Source organism: Ailuropoda melanoleuca, chromosome 8, assembly GCF_002007445.2.
Source record: "Ailuropoda melanoleuca isolate Jingjing chromosome 8, ASM200744v2, whole genome shotgun sequence".
Lineage (NCBI taxonomy): Eukaryota > Metazoa > Chordata > Mammalia > Carnivora > Ursidae > Ailuropoda > Ailuropoda melanoleuca.
In genome coordinates this window covers 79,485,132-79,499,297 of record NC_048225.1, presented here as the reverse complement: position 1 = coordinate 79,499,297, position 14,166 = coordinate 79,485,132, and the positions used below count along the sequence as shown (strand labels likewise).

General features: G+C 34.3%; 1 protein-coding gene across 3 annotated transcripts in view; it reads left to right on the top strand.

Moving 5' to 3' along the window:
• Positions 1–14,166, top strand: part of COP1 (COP1 E3 ubiquitin ligase) — a 236,812-nt gene that overhangs the window by 137,174 nt on the left and 85,472 nt on the right. For all 3 annotated transcript variants that reach the window (XM_034666759.1, XM_011226884.3, XM_019801271.2), the window contains 3 exons: positions 114–257; positions 2,196–2,304; positions 2,739–2,820. In XM_034666759.1, coding sequence (XP_034522650.1) covers positions 114–257; positions 2,196–2,304; positions 2,739–2,820 — 335 coding nt within the window. The remainder of the gene's footprint in view (positions 1–113; positions 258–2,195; positions 2,305–2,738; positions 2,821–14,166) is intronic.

Sequence of the window (14,166 nt, the reverse complement as noted above, 5' to 3'; positions counted from 1 at the left end):
CTTATAGACACATGACTTTAGAAATAGGAAAAAAACTCTGAAATGTTGTCACTGTAAATGTCACAGGGAAAGGCAAATAGTCTTACTGACCAAATATACACTTTCTTCCATAGTATTGAATTTGACCGGGATTGTGACTATTTTGCAATTGCTGGGGTTACAAAGAAAATTAAGGTCTATGAATATGGCACAGTCATTCAGGATGCGGTGGATATTCATTACCCTGAAAATGAAATGACCTGCAATTCCAAAATCAGGTACTTAGATTATTTTTTTGGACATAATGCAGTGTGTGTATGACCTTTAATATCTATGATTCGTATGAGTTTGTTATTTTACCTTTCTGTGAGATTCCCTATTCAGTCATGGTAGACACTGATTGTATGCAAAGGATACTTTAGAATCTGTCTTATAGGTAGATATTGGTTGCTTTTTCTCTGTGGGGGTTAGTAGTCATTGTTTTTCTATTTGACAAATGAAAATCTTGTCTTAGTTTCACTTAATCAAATAAAAATTTTTGTTGTAATTGGCTTCCATGGGGTGTTGAATAAAGGATTGCTGTAGCCTATGAATAGTGTCTGAAAGTCAGGAAGTTTTCCCCAACATGTGCAGGTCTCCAAATTTTATATTGTTTATAATTTTAAGAATTCTTTTTATAAGAACATTGTGCTGCTTTTCATTGAGGGCCTAATATTTAAGTTTCATATAGTAAGGGTTAAAGTTCATAATGAGTGCTTTTCAGATCTGGAATACTGTTAAAAATGCAGAAACTGGGAATTACTTCAGATCTACCTTCCCTGAATCTCAGGGGAATCTTAGAATGTGTATTTTTAAAACAAGTTTCCTAAGCTATTCTCATTGGCACCGGCTTAAAATGGAATGATACAAGGAAATCATCTAATTATAAATTTATGTAGAACTTTGAACATTTTCCAGTTATCCTTATAGTCTTTTTTTACCTGAATGAATGACATACATAGTCTAGTTCTAATGCAGTCTGTTGGGAATCCTGTCCTGTTAAAGTCTGAGGCACCCAGGCACCCCTTCATAGGATTATACTTCAAATAAATCCACTCAATACACTCAGCATAATACTTGGCCATTATCAAGATTCATAGTAAATGTTACTGTAATGACAATGTGGATTAGGGGCTTTACCTTTACTGTCTTGACACATGTAAAAATACAGCAATAGTTTATGGCGTGTTGGAGTAAATATAAGAAGCTGTTTAAGGCTGGAAGCTATGGGCTTAGGACTGAAAGGATCAATGTGTAAGAATGCCGAAAGCCAATTTGGAGCACACCAGTTGTGAAGGTGACCTAAATTACCCCAAACAACAGCTAGTAAGTGGGAGATCTGGAATTTGAGCTCAGGTCTATCTAACTCCAAAATTTAGCTCTTTTAACTGTCCATATAACTTCTCCCAGAAATCCAGTAACTATATGTAAACATGCAAACGAATTTTTATAGTCTCTGAAATTTAGCATGAATGCAACTAGTGGAGAGTAAAAGACTTTCCTGTTTTAATGTGCTTTGAAGTCATCTAGGTTAATTGCTTTCTAAGTGACTTTTTCCCTTAATATACATTAGTTTTACTATGTGATTCACGTATGTGTCTCACCAAAAGCATACATTTTTAGTTGTTGGATTCTAGGTTTTGGAGCACTTGAGAATAGCTGAAACCGTAAAACGTTAAAAGCTTCATTCTGTTATATTTAGTCAAAAGCTTATATTAAGATTTTTTTTTTTGGATGTAAATACAGAAACCCAATTCAAATTAGTTTATTAGCTTATATGATTCAGCACAACTTGATCCAGGGGCCTACACAATTTGATTAGGTTTCTGTCATTGTGCTATGGCATGCTTTGTGCCCTGTTGGCCTCTGTTTTCACTCATAGACATGCTCTCCTCATGTATGAAAGATGGCCAGTGGTGGCTGCAGGCTTATGTCCATCTTTTGGCTAATGATTAGAGTGAATAGTGGGAAGGGTTGTTACTTGGTAGTTCAGTAGAAAAACTTGGAAGTTATTTGATATATTTCTTCCCAGCTGTGTTGTGGGCAGATTAATCATTATGAAGTCATGTAGACCATTTGAAAAGGGTTCTAATGTTTCTTTACACACCAGAATTCTTTGTATTCATTGTTATTTATTTTTACATAAAGTAAGGCTTAACTATATTTCTTTCTTTCAGCTGTATCAGTTGGAGTAGTTACCATAAGAATCTGTTAGCCAGCAGTGATTATGAAGGCACCGTCATCCTATGGGATGGATTTACAGGACAGAGGTCAAAGGTTTATCAGGTAAGTAAGGATACTAGTTATTTGTTTTAAGGATCACATTTTTACTTACTAATTATAGTTATAATTACAAATTTATGATTTATAATTACAAATTTTAAGCCACTATTTAGCATTTTTTATACCTATGCAATAGCAGATAATGCTACAAGTTTAAAGTCACTAGCATTTTTTATCCCTCTGTAATAGGATATAATGCTTTTCTGAAGCATTGCTTCAGACTTGTTTTGCATTTGTGGAATGTGTCAAATGAATTTCCAAAAACAATAAAATATGTATATATAAAAAGTTTGGGAATTACTTCACATCTCATTTGTTTTCATGGCCTGTTCTCTCTTCCTCTCACCAGAGCAATAAATTGGTATCAAGCTTTTTGCTTTATTTATTTTAAGATCTATATTCTGTCTGAGACTATTTTGTCTTCCTTTTATATCCAGGAGCACGAGAAAAGGTGTTGGAGTGTTGACTTTAATTTGATGGATCCTAAACTCTTGGCTTCAGGTTCTGATGATGCAAAAGGTACTATTTGACTCTCTTCTACTTTCCCTCACTCCCTTACCCCCAACTTAATTCCTTTTTACTAGTAACGATGCAGATATTTATTAAAAATCATAACACTTCTTTGTGATTATTATTCTAAAAATAATCTAAGGACAACAATCTATATCTTTTTTGGAGTGAAAGAAAAATATCTTCATTATAATATTTTCCGGATTCACGTCATATGGTGATATTTTGATAACCAATTCCTTTATATATAACATCAAGTAAACTTTTTTTTGCTGAAATATTTAGACATATCTGTTTTGAGTTATATTCAATTTCTAGTGTATACTGAATCTTTTAACGAAATTTATCATATTGCAAGGAAAAATTTTACATCTTTTTCAACCAATTTAATTGACCTCTTCTATTTTTTCTTATATATCCCTCTTTACTGTTCATTTCTTTTCAGTTGTACTCCCTGTTTTGTTTTTTTTTGTTTGTTTTGGCCTGGTTCTTCTCACCATTAGACTTATAGAGCCCTGTTAACAGATTTCTGTTACCTTATAGTTAACAGCCCTAATTTTTTTGCCGTTCTTTTCTACATGTAACCTCCAGACTTAGATAGGCAAAGATAGTTCTAGTGTTGAAAAGTTTATTTCACAACTAATAGTGCATGCTCTATTCTGTAAGTGGGAAATGAACATGACTGGACTTTCCCCCAAAAGATCAAAAAGTAGCAAGTTGTTTACCCATAGTATTTTTAGATTGGAATACCTTTCTTCTTGATTGTTTTAAGAAATTATCCTTGAATTTCTCAATTATTTAGAGCATCATATGACAATTGATATTTGTACGTTTGAATACAAAGTTTCACTAATTAATGTTAAATGTTCTTTTCATAGTATACTGGGGATAGCTTTTATTGAGTTGAATACTTATATTTTTGTACTGAAGATTAATATTTACTCAAAGGTGGTGACTAGTCAGAGTCTTCTCTGGAATATAGAAGCCATTCGAAACAATTTAAGAAGAAAGAAGTAGAAAGGGATTTTTAAAGTTATTTATTCATGTTAAATTGTATTAAAATACACATGACATAAAATTAACCGTTCTAACCATTTTGAGTGTAATGTTCTGTAGCATTAAGTACCTTCACATTACAATCTTCACTACCATCAGTCCGTAGAACTTTTTTCATATTACCAAACTGAAATTGTACCCATTAAACATAACTCCCCATTTCCCCTTTGCCAGCCCTTTGCAGTCATGTTTCTACTTTCTATGAAACTTATTACTCATAGCTACCTCATATGAGCGGAATCTTACAGTATTTGTCTGTTTGTGACTGGCTTATTTCATTTAGCGTGAAGTCTTCAAGGTTCATCCATGTTGTTGCGTGTGTCAGGATTTCTTTTACAAGGCTAAATTATAATCTGTTGTATGAATGTATCACATTTTGTTCATTCATTCATTCATCAATGGACAGACATTAGGGTTATTTCTACCTTTTGGGCTCTCGTGAAAAATGCCACTATGAACTGAGTGACAAAATATTTTTTTTATGTCTTGGTTTTAGTTCTGGGTATATACTCAGAAGTGGAATTGCTGGATCATATGGTACTTACATGTTTAATTTTTTGAGGAACCATCGTTCTGTTTTCCATAGTGGCTGTACCATTTTACATTTCCACCAGCAGTGCCTAACTATTTCAGTTTCTCCATCTCTTCATCAACATCTGTTATTTCCTTCCTTCCTTCCTTCCTTCCTTCCTTCCTTCCTTCCTTCCTTCCTTCCTTCCTACTAATAACTTTAATGATGTGAAATGGTATCTTATTGTGGTTTTGCTTTGCATTTCCCTAATGATAGTGATGTTGAGTATCTTTTCATGTGTTTATTGGTCATTTGTATGTCTTCGTTGGAGAAATGATTATTCAAGTCCTATGCCCATTTTTTAATTAGGTTTTTGTTTGTTTGTTTTTTTGGCTGCTGTTGTTGAATTGTAGGAGTTCTATGGATATTCTCTGGATGTTAATTCCCTTAATCAGATATGTGATTTATTGATAGTGTGCTTTGATGCACAAAATTTTTTCATATTGCTGAAGTCCAAATTGTCTAATTTTCTGTTGTTGCCTATGCCTTTGGTGTCCTATCCAAGGAGTCATTTGTTACATTGGATTCAGTGTAATGAAGATTTTTGCCCTTTGTTTTCTTCTAAGAGTTTTATAGTTTTAGCTCTTACGTGTCCTTGATCCATTTTGAGTTAACTTTTTTATATGGTGTAAAGTAAGGTTCTGACTTCATTCTTTTACATGTGAATATCCATTTTTCCCAGCACCACTTGTTAAAAAGATTGTCCTTTCCTCATTAAAAGGTCTTGGCACCCTTGTCAAGAATAATTTGATTATACCTTCAAGGGTTTGTTTCTAGAGTCTTTCTCTTGGTTGGTCTGTTTTTTTTATTGCCACTATTTTACTGTTTTGTAGCTTTGTTTTGAATTCAGGAAATGTGAATCCTCCATCTTTTTTCTTTTTTTTTTTTCCAAGTTTGTTTTGGCTATTTAGGCTCTACTAAGATCCCATATGAATTTTAGGTGGATTTTATTTTATCATTTCTTTTCTTCTGATTACTATGGATTTAATTTGCTCTTTGTTTTCTAGTTTCCTAAATTGAAAGCTTGAGTTATTGATTGTAGATCTTTTCTCTTTGCTAACATATGCATTTAATGTTATAAAAGTCACTTTAAGTATTGTATCCCACAAGTTTTGTTAAGTTTTATTTTAATTTTCATTTATCTCAAAATACTAAAACTTGTTTTTGAGATTTCTTATTTGACTTATGTATTATTTAGAAGTGTGTTGTTTAACCTCTAGGCATTTTGGAATTTTCTAGCTTTCTGTTACTGATTTCTAGTTTAATTCATTTGTAGTCTAAGAGATACATTATTTAATTTCTCCTGTTTTAAATTTGTTGAGGTGTGTTTATAGCCTAGAATGTGGTCTGTCTTGGTGAATATCTCATGTGAATTTGAGAAGAATATATGTTCTAGTTAGATAAAGTAGTCTGTAGGTATCATTTATATTCATTTGATTGATGGTGTTCTCAATTCAACTATGTCCTTACTGATTTCTCCCTGCTGGTTCTGTCCATCCCTGATTGAGGAGTGTGTACTTTTTAGATTCTACATTAACCTAGGTATTTTTCTTCTTTTCCTGTAACTATTGTCTTGATTTATAGCTTTACAGTAATTCTTTTTTTTTTTTTTAAAGATTTTTATTTATTTATTCGACAGAGATAGAGACAGCCAGCGAGAAAGGGAACACAAGCAGGGGGAGTGGGAGAGGAAGAAGCAGGCTCATAGCGGAGGAGCCTGATGTGGGGCTCGATCCCACAACGCCGGGATCACGCCCTGAGCCGAAGGCAGATGCTTAACTGCTGTGCCACCCAGGCGCCCCTGCTTTATAGTAATTCTTGAAGTCTAGTAGTATGAGTCTTCCATCTACGTTCTTGAAAATGATTTTAGCTCTTGACTTCTGTGCTCTTCCATATACGTTCTAGAATCAGGTTGCCAGTACTTACGGAAAAGCCTGCTGAGATTTTGATTAAGATAGTATTGAATCTGTAGATCATTTGGGGGGAAATTGATACCTTAATACATTGAGATTTCTATTCCATGAACATGTTTTTTGTTTGTTTGTTTTGTTTTTAAGATTTTATTTATTGGGGGGCCTCGGTGGCTCAGTCGTTAGGTGTCTGCCTTCGGCTCTGGTCAAGATCCCAGGGTCTTGGGATCGAGCCCTGCATCGGGCTCCCTGCTCAGCAGGAAGCCTGCCTGCTTTTCCCCCTCCCACTCCTCCTACTCCCCCTGCTCTCATGAGCCTGAACTAATGACCTGAGCCAAAATCAAGAGTTGGATGCTTAACTAACTGGGCACCCGCCAAACAACTGATTTTTAAATATAAATTGTGTTTCAACAAATTTGCTGAAGTCCCTCTTTAGGTTTAAGAGATTATGTTTGGGTATTCCTTGGGCCAGTCTTGTCAGCAGACAGAGCTGTAGAGGTCGCTTTTAAGCAACAGGCTTGAGCAATGGAACCTTGAATAAGGTTAACAGGGCCCACAGTGACCACCAGGTTGAATGCAGACAGACTCATTAGGCAACCCACCTCAAAATAACCATAAGCCCTTGCTGACCAGTGGGCTTCTTACAACCAGGCACAGTTACCAAAAAAGGAAAATTCCGTATGTTCCCATACCTCCTCACCCCCCCCCAATGCAGCCCCCCACCCCCACTGCCTCATGGCAGACAGTTTCTCCTTTGCTATCCTGCCCACTGCTTCCTTGCAGTGTATTTAATAAACTTCTGTCTTTCTTGTTCTGCCTTGGATGAATTCTTTCACTGCCTGCGTCACTGGCCTCCACCTAATCAGATTGTCCCACTAGAGCCGCTAATACTTCCTTGTTTCCAATGTGTGTGCCTTTCTTTCTTCTCCTTCTTTTTTTCCTTGCTTTATTGTACTTGCAAGAATTTACAGAATGATGGTTTCTAGGAGTGGTGACAGCAAACATCCTTGCCTTGTCCTGATCTTATGGGGAATGCTTGTAGTCTTTGGTCATTAATATGATATTATTAGATTTAGACTTTATTGGACATGCTTTTGTCAGGTTAAGGAAATTCTCTTATTTCTTGTTTGCCAAGAATATAATGAATGGATGTTGAATTTTATCATGATTTTTCCATATCTATAGAAATGATTATTATTATTTTTTGTTTGTTACTATCATGACCTATAATGATCCATTTTCATGTCTTGAAGTAGCCATATATTCCTGGGACAAAACCCCATCTCGGTCATGATGTGTTACCTCTTTTCTGTATGGCTATGTTTGATTTGCTCATGTATTTTTAAAGGGTTTTTTGCATCTGTATTCATGAGGAGTATTGCCTTTTATTTTTCTGTTCTTGTAATGTCTTTTTGTGGCTTTCATATCAGGATAATGCTGGCCTCATAAAATGATTTGTCTTGTTTTGGGGGGTATAGATGGAAATGATTGTTTAGAATTGTTTTGTTCATAAATTTTTGGTATAATTTGTGACTGAAGCTTTCTGAGCCTGGAGTTTTCTTTGTGTGTAGGTTTTAATTAAGAATTTATTTTGTTTTTTTAATTGAAGAGTAGTTGACAGGTGTACAGCATAGTGATTCACCAACTCTCTATGTTATATTCTTCTCACCACAAGGGTAGCTACTGTCACCATACAATGCTATTACAGTACCATTGACTGTATTCTCTATGGTGTACCTTTTAACCTGTGAATAAGAATTTAATTTCTTTAGTAGAGTTAGTACTGTTCAATTCATCTATTAATTCTTGAGTGAGCTTTGGTAGTCTATCTTTCTGGAATTGGTATTTTTGTGTCCTCTCTCTCATTTATCTATTATTTATGTATTTAGGTCAGTGTGGCATTAAGTTTATCAGTTTTAATGATCTTTTTCAAATGTCTAACTTGATTTTTTAAAAAATTTAATTAATGAATTTATTGTTTTTCTATTTGTAGTTTCATTGATGTTTGTTCTTTAACTTTTTTTTCCACATTAACTGTTAATTTTTTCTTTGGTTGTGATTTCCTTTTTTTCTGTTTTGTTAAGGTTGAAGTTGATGTCATTGATTTGAGCCTCTTACTTTCCTAAAAAAAGTATTTCCAGGTATACATTTCCCTTTAAGCACCACTTCAGCTGACCCCTCAAATTCTCATATAATATATCTGTTTGTTCATTCACTTTTAAAAGTGCGTGTAATTTCTCTTGTGATTCTCTTGTTCAGTTTGCTTAAAATTTTCAGAAATCTTTTGGTTATTGATTTATAGCTTAATTCTAGTTGGAGAACATATTTTATATGACTTTAATTCTTTCATATTTGTTATGATTTGTATGGTCCAAAATATGATCTGCCTTGGTAAATATTCCAAGGTATTGAAAAGAATGTGTGTTCTCCAGTGGAGTATTCTGTAAGTGTCAATTAGATCAAACTTATTGATAGTATCTTTTTGGTTTTCTATATCTTTGGTGTTTTTGTTTGTTTGTCTTGTCTCTTTGTTCAGGAGTGCTGAAATCTGATTTTATTTCTCCTTTCAGCCAGGAGTGGATGTTTTGCCTCTTTTTTTGTTTGTTATGGTTTTTCGAAGCTGTATTGTTAGGCTCTCAAACATTTAATTGTTGTCTTCATGAATTGACCCTTTTATCAATATGTAATGTTATTCTTTATCCCTATTAATATTCTTTTTTCTGAATCTACTTTGTTAGATAGTCATCAAAGCAGTAATCTCTTTTTCCTCTCCTCTGAGATTCTAATTACGTGAGTGTTAGGCTTTTCATTTTGTCTTACAGTCCCCTGAGTCTCTGTGTTTTTTGTTTTGTTTTGTTTTAATATCCTTTCTTTACATGATTTCTGTTGTTCTTTTAGATCACCAGCTCCTTTATCTGTTTATTTCCATTTTGATATTGATTGAGACCAGTGAATCTTTTATGTAAATTACTGTATTTTTTTCTAAAATTTCATTTGATTCTTATTTTATGGTTCCTATATTTCTACTGAGTATTTCTGTCTCTCTATTAATTTTAAATGTGTTTACCTTTACCCCATGGAGCACAGTTACATTAGTTGCTTTTAAAATCTGTTTCATAATCCCAACTTCTAGATTTTAGGATTGACTTTTGTTGATGGTATCGTCATTTGAAAAATTTTCATGTTTTCCTGGATTTTTTGTGTGTTTAGTAATTGCTGTGTTGTTTTTTAGGCATTATGAATATTTTGTAAGACTTTGGGTCCTGTTTAGATTTTTTGGAGAATGTTTTTTGTTTTGTTTTGTTTTGTTTTTCAGGCATTTGATCGGTAGGTTAGATGGCAGACTGTATGATCTATCTTGCTTTCTGTGTGAGTGATAGTTCCATTGTGAGGGTGGTTTTCAGAGCTTTTGCTGTGCTATATTGGTTTGTCTCATGCATATGCAAGTCAGGAGTTAATCTGGAAATTGAGTCGTCTTTTCAATTGTAGTTCAGTGCACAAAGCCTTTATGATGCTCCTTTCTGTCCATCTTACATATACAGAGCTCAGTCCATCTTACATATACAGAGCTCATAAGTGACTAAAAGACTTAGGGCTGTTCATACACAGAATATGGGATCTCCTTCTCCAGTGCTTTCTTTTCCAGGTTTCTCCCATATTCTTTGTCTCCTTTTTTGACTGAGGTTCTGTTGGGAAATGGCTTCTCTACAGATGAGTTACTCCTTTTTATGACCACAGAGTTCGAGTTTCTGTAGGAATATTAGCTTCCATACTGCTGTAGCTCTGTGATGGAAGCCCACGCAGGGGTAGAGTTGAGAGAGAAGAAGAATAAAACAAACGAAAAAAAACTGACCCTCAACCCTCTGGCTTGCAGGAATGCCTCTTACCAGTCTTATGGTCAGAAACACAGGGATTTTCCTCAGTTTTTGCTTATTGAGGTGCTGATTTTGGCTTGCCATGGAAAAAAAAAAGAGGGAGAAAAGAAAAACCAACCACTGCATTGGTTACTTTTTTTAAGTTTTGAATATCCTTCCCATAATGACTACTTTTCCTTACTTTTCAGATTCCTCAGACATGTGCTTTTTGCTTTTGTTTTTGATATTGTTCTCAGAGTAAACTCATAGTGAGGGAGATTGGCTATAGTGGGCTTACTTTGTCTTGGTTGGTACTAAAAGTCCCAAATGCACTTAAGCGCATCTTAAAATTTTTAGTGTTATGTAAATGTATTTATCACTCTTTGAGTGTTTGGTGATTTTTACTTAAAAAATATTGCTTATAAAATACTGCCATTGTGAATGTTTTAAATTGCTTTAATATATTTGACAGATATATTTAGCATTTTATATGTTTTATATTTTTAACATTTTATATGTTTTGTATTTATGAAATTTTTAAGTTATTGGTGGATACTATTTTTTCAATCCATAATACTAAGTCCTTATAAATGACATTTTTTGTATTGCCGCTGTTATTTATTTATTCTTATTTAATGCTGTGTATTTAAAAAATAGTTTACATTCAAATATATATGTACATAGTTGGGTGTTAAACGTGATTATGGCAGGCTAATAGATATAGTATTGCTGTGTCTCAAGTTAATCAGGAAAGAATTTTATGAACTAATTTATAAGTTCTTTCCGAAAAATATATTTTCTTTTTCAAATACATAAACTAAGAATCATTTGTAATAAATAACCTTGCTTTTGAATTAGAATAATCACATTCTTTAAATGTTTTTTATCCCCAAATATGAATTTGAGGAATATTTAGGTTTTAGAACAGCAGTAGTTAGAGGTTCTTATTCATTCCAAATTTTCATAGCTGTATACATTAATGTCAGAGTGATAAATTTGAAATTTTGACAAGTTTAAAAAATTAATTTTATTTTATTTTTTTTTAAAGATTTTATTTATTTATTCGACAGAGATAGAGACAGCCAGCGAGAAAGGGCACAAGCAGGGGGAGTGGGAGAGGAAGAAGCAGGCTCATAGCGGAGGAGCCTGATGTGGGGCTCGAACCCATAACGCCGGGATCACGCCCTGAGCCGAAGGCAGACGCCCAACCGCTGTGCCACCCAGGCGCCCCTAAAAAATTAATTTTAGTTAATGCATCCTGAATGAAATACTTTTTTTTATCAAAGGACTAAAAAATGAATTGCAGCATAATAAATAGCATTAGGATAGCAGTTATCTTTCCTCTAATTTATAACTTTAGTCAGTTAGCGTTCCTATAAGTCACAACTTTACTAAGTGTAATATCTCCTATATCCAAGTGAAATTAAAAGGCTTATGTTAGACAGCCTCCCAGATGGCCCCAGTGATCTGTCTCCTAGTATTCCCATACTTTCCTCTGCATTGCTCCAGTCTGTGTGATTGGTAAAATACTACAGACATGAAGGTACGTCACTTCCAAAGTTAAGTTTATGTAAGACTGTAGCCTCTGTCTTCATCATTCTTTCTTTAGTATTTGGTTCAGTGTGGAGAAGCTAGCAGTATTGTCATAAGTGCAATTGATGGGGCACCTGGTGGCTCAGTTGGTTAAGTGTTTGCCTTAGGCTTAGGTCATGATCCCAGAGTCCTGGGATTGAGCCCCATGTTGGGTTCCCTGCTCATCAGGGAGTCTGCTTCTCCCTCTCCTTGCACCTCTCCCTGCTTGTGCTCTCTCTGTCTCTCTCTCTCAAATAAATAAATATGATCTTAAAAAAAAAAAAAAGCTCAAATGGTGGGGAACTCTATCCTCAAGGCAAAAGCCACGTTGAGTGAGCTTGCAGTGGATTCTCTAGCTCAGCTGAATGGTGACCTCTCTGGGCCTTGAGACTGAGCCAAGGCTACCCAGTGAAGGTGCTCAGAGATTCCTGACCTTCAGAAACTGTGTGACAGTAAATTTTGTTGTTTTAAGTTTCTAAGTTTTGGGGCAATTTGCTGTGCAACAATAGCTAACTAATACAACAAGGTCTGTTTTCTCTATTTGATCAAGTTTTAAAAGAAAAACTTATGTTTGGTAAATCAATGTTGTCTTTGTGCTTAATCTTTCATATTTTCAAAAAATATTTTATTTATTTATTTGAGAGGTGGGGGGAGAGAGAGAGAGAGAGAGAGAGCATGAACAGGAGGGAGGGGCAGAGGCAGAGAGAGAAGCAGACTCCCTGCAGAGCAGGGAGCCCAACATGGGACTCCATCCCAGGATCCTGGGATCCTGACCCGAGCCAAAGGCAGACGTTAACCGACTTATCCACCCAAGTGCCTCCCAAATTTAGTATTTTTTAATGGGACTTAAGATTCAAATGATACTTCAAAAAAAAGAAAAACTTTGGTTATTAACTTTAATCAAAGTTGTAATAAAACATGTAGTTTTAAGTAACAAGTTCATTTTCTAAAGCCAGCTAGGTAGTATTCAGAACAAGTTTTGTCTTTATTTTTAGCTTCTTACAGTGCAACATGGTTTTCCTAGCAGTCACTATTTTGATTTTTTTACTGAAGTTCACAGGAGACTATATATAAATAAATGCAGTGTGTTTAATTCCTTAATTAGCTCCTCACTTTGAGGATCATATTTTAGTTTAAATTCATTTTTACTTTTTCTTACAGAAGGTAGTTTTCACATTAAATGTTGAAATTATGCATTTATTGATTTTTAATGAAATTTTTACTGTCATTCTTTTAAGGAGAAAGTAACAGTAGGTGTATTATTATTGATTTATATACTGTCTCCTTATTTTCAGGACCATCTCATTTATATTTTAGACGTTTTCTTCCAAACTTTTTGTTTATTTCTTCTACACTTTATTATTTTACCTTTTAATCTATGATGCCATCTTAGGAATATTGGGTTGATTTACATTTTATTTCATCAAAGCTGTTCTGGTAGTTTCCTGGGGCTCCCATAGCAGCATTATCACAAACTGGCTGGCTTCCACAACAGAAATTTATTCTCTCACCATACTGGAGGCTTGAAGCCTAGAATCAAAGTGTTGGTAAGGCCATGCTCCCTCTGAAGGTTCTAGGGAAGATCCTTTCTTGCTGCCTTCCCAGCTTCTGGTGGCTAGTACCAGTCCTGGGCATTTCTTGACTTGTAATTGCATCTGATTTCTGCCTTTCTCAATACATGGCCTTTTTTACTTTGCTCCTCTTTATCCAAACCTCCCTCTTATAAAGTCACCATTCTTTGGATTTAAAGTTCATCCTTATCCAGTATGACTTCATCTTAACTTGACTACATCTGCAAAGACCTTATTTACAAATTAGGTAACACTCAAATGTACCTTGGGTTAGGAATACAGCATAGCTTTTTGGGGAATGCAGTTTAACTCAATATTATTTTGTCTAATAGTCAATAACTTAATAAAGTGTATTCTTAAAGTGTATTCTTTATGTATTTTCCTTATTATGCTATATATATTATCTCTTTATTTTAAACCCTAGTTATCATTAAAGCTCAGGCAGTTATATTGAATTCTAGTCTATAATAATTTTTTATATTGAAATTTGTAATCAATGATGCTTACCATTGTGACTTATTTTTAAAATGTTCGTGATTACTTCATTGAGAAAATTACCATGAAATTAAAAAAAGACCTTCTAATTTAACTGTCATTTTGTTCTAATTCATTCCTATGCTTACTTATATTTAACTGTTATGAAATACTGATGTATAAACCTTGTTTATAAAGGTTCTTAGTGATTAGTAGTGGGGTTATGGGGTTAGTAGGTGGTCCATAAATATTTGTTGTGGATTAACTTTGGCTTGCTACTTTTGGAGAGTACAGTTCTACCACTTGATATTCTAATCTATAAATGCTGTATTTGACATGTAGACTTT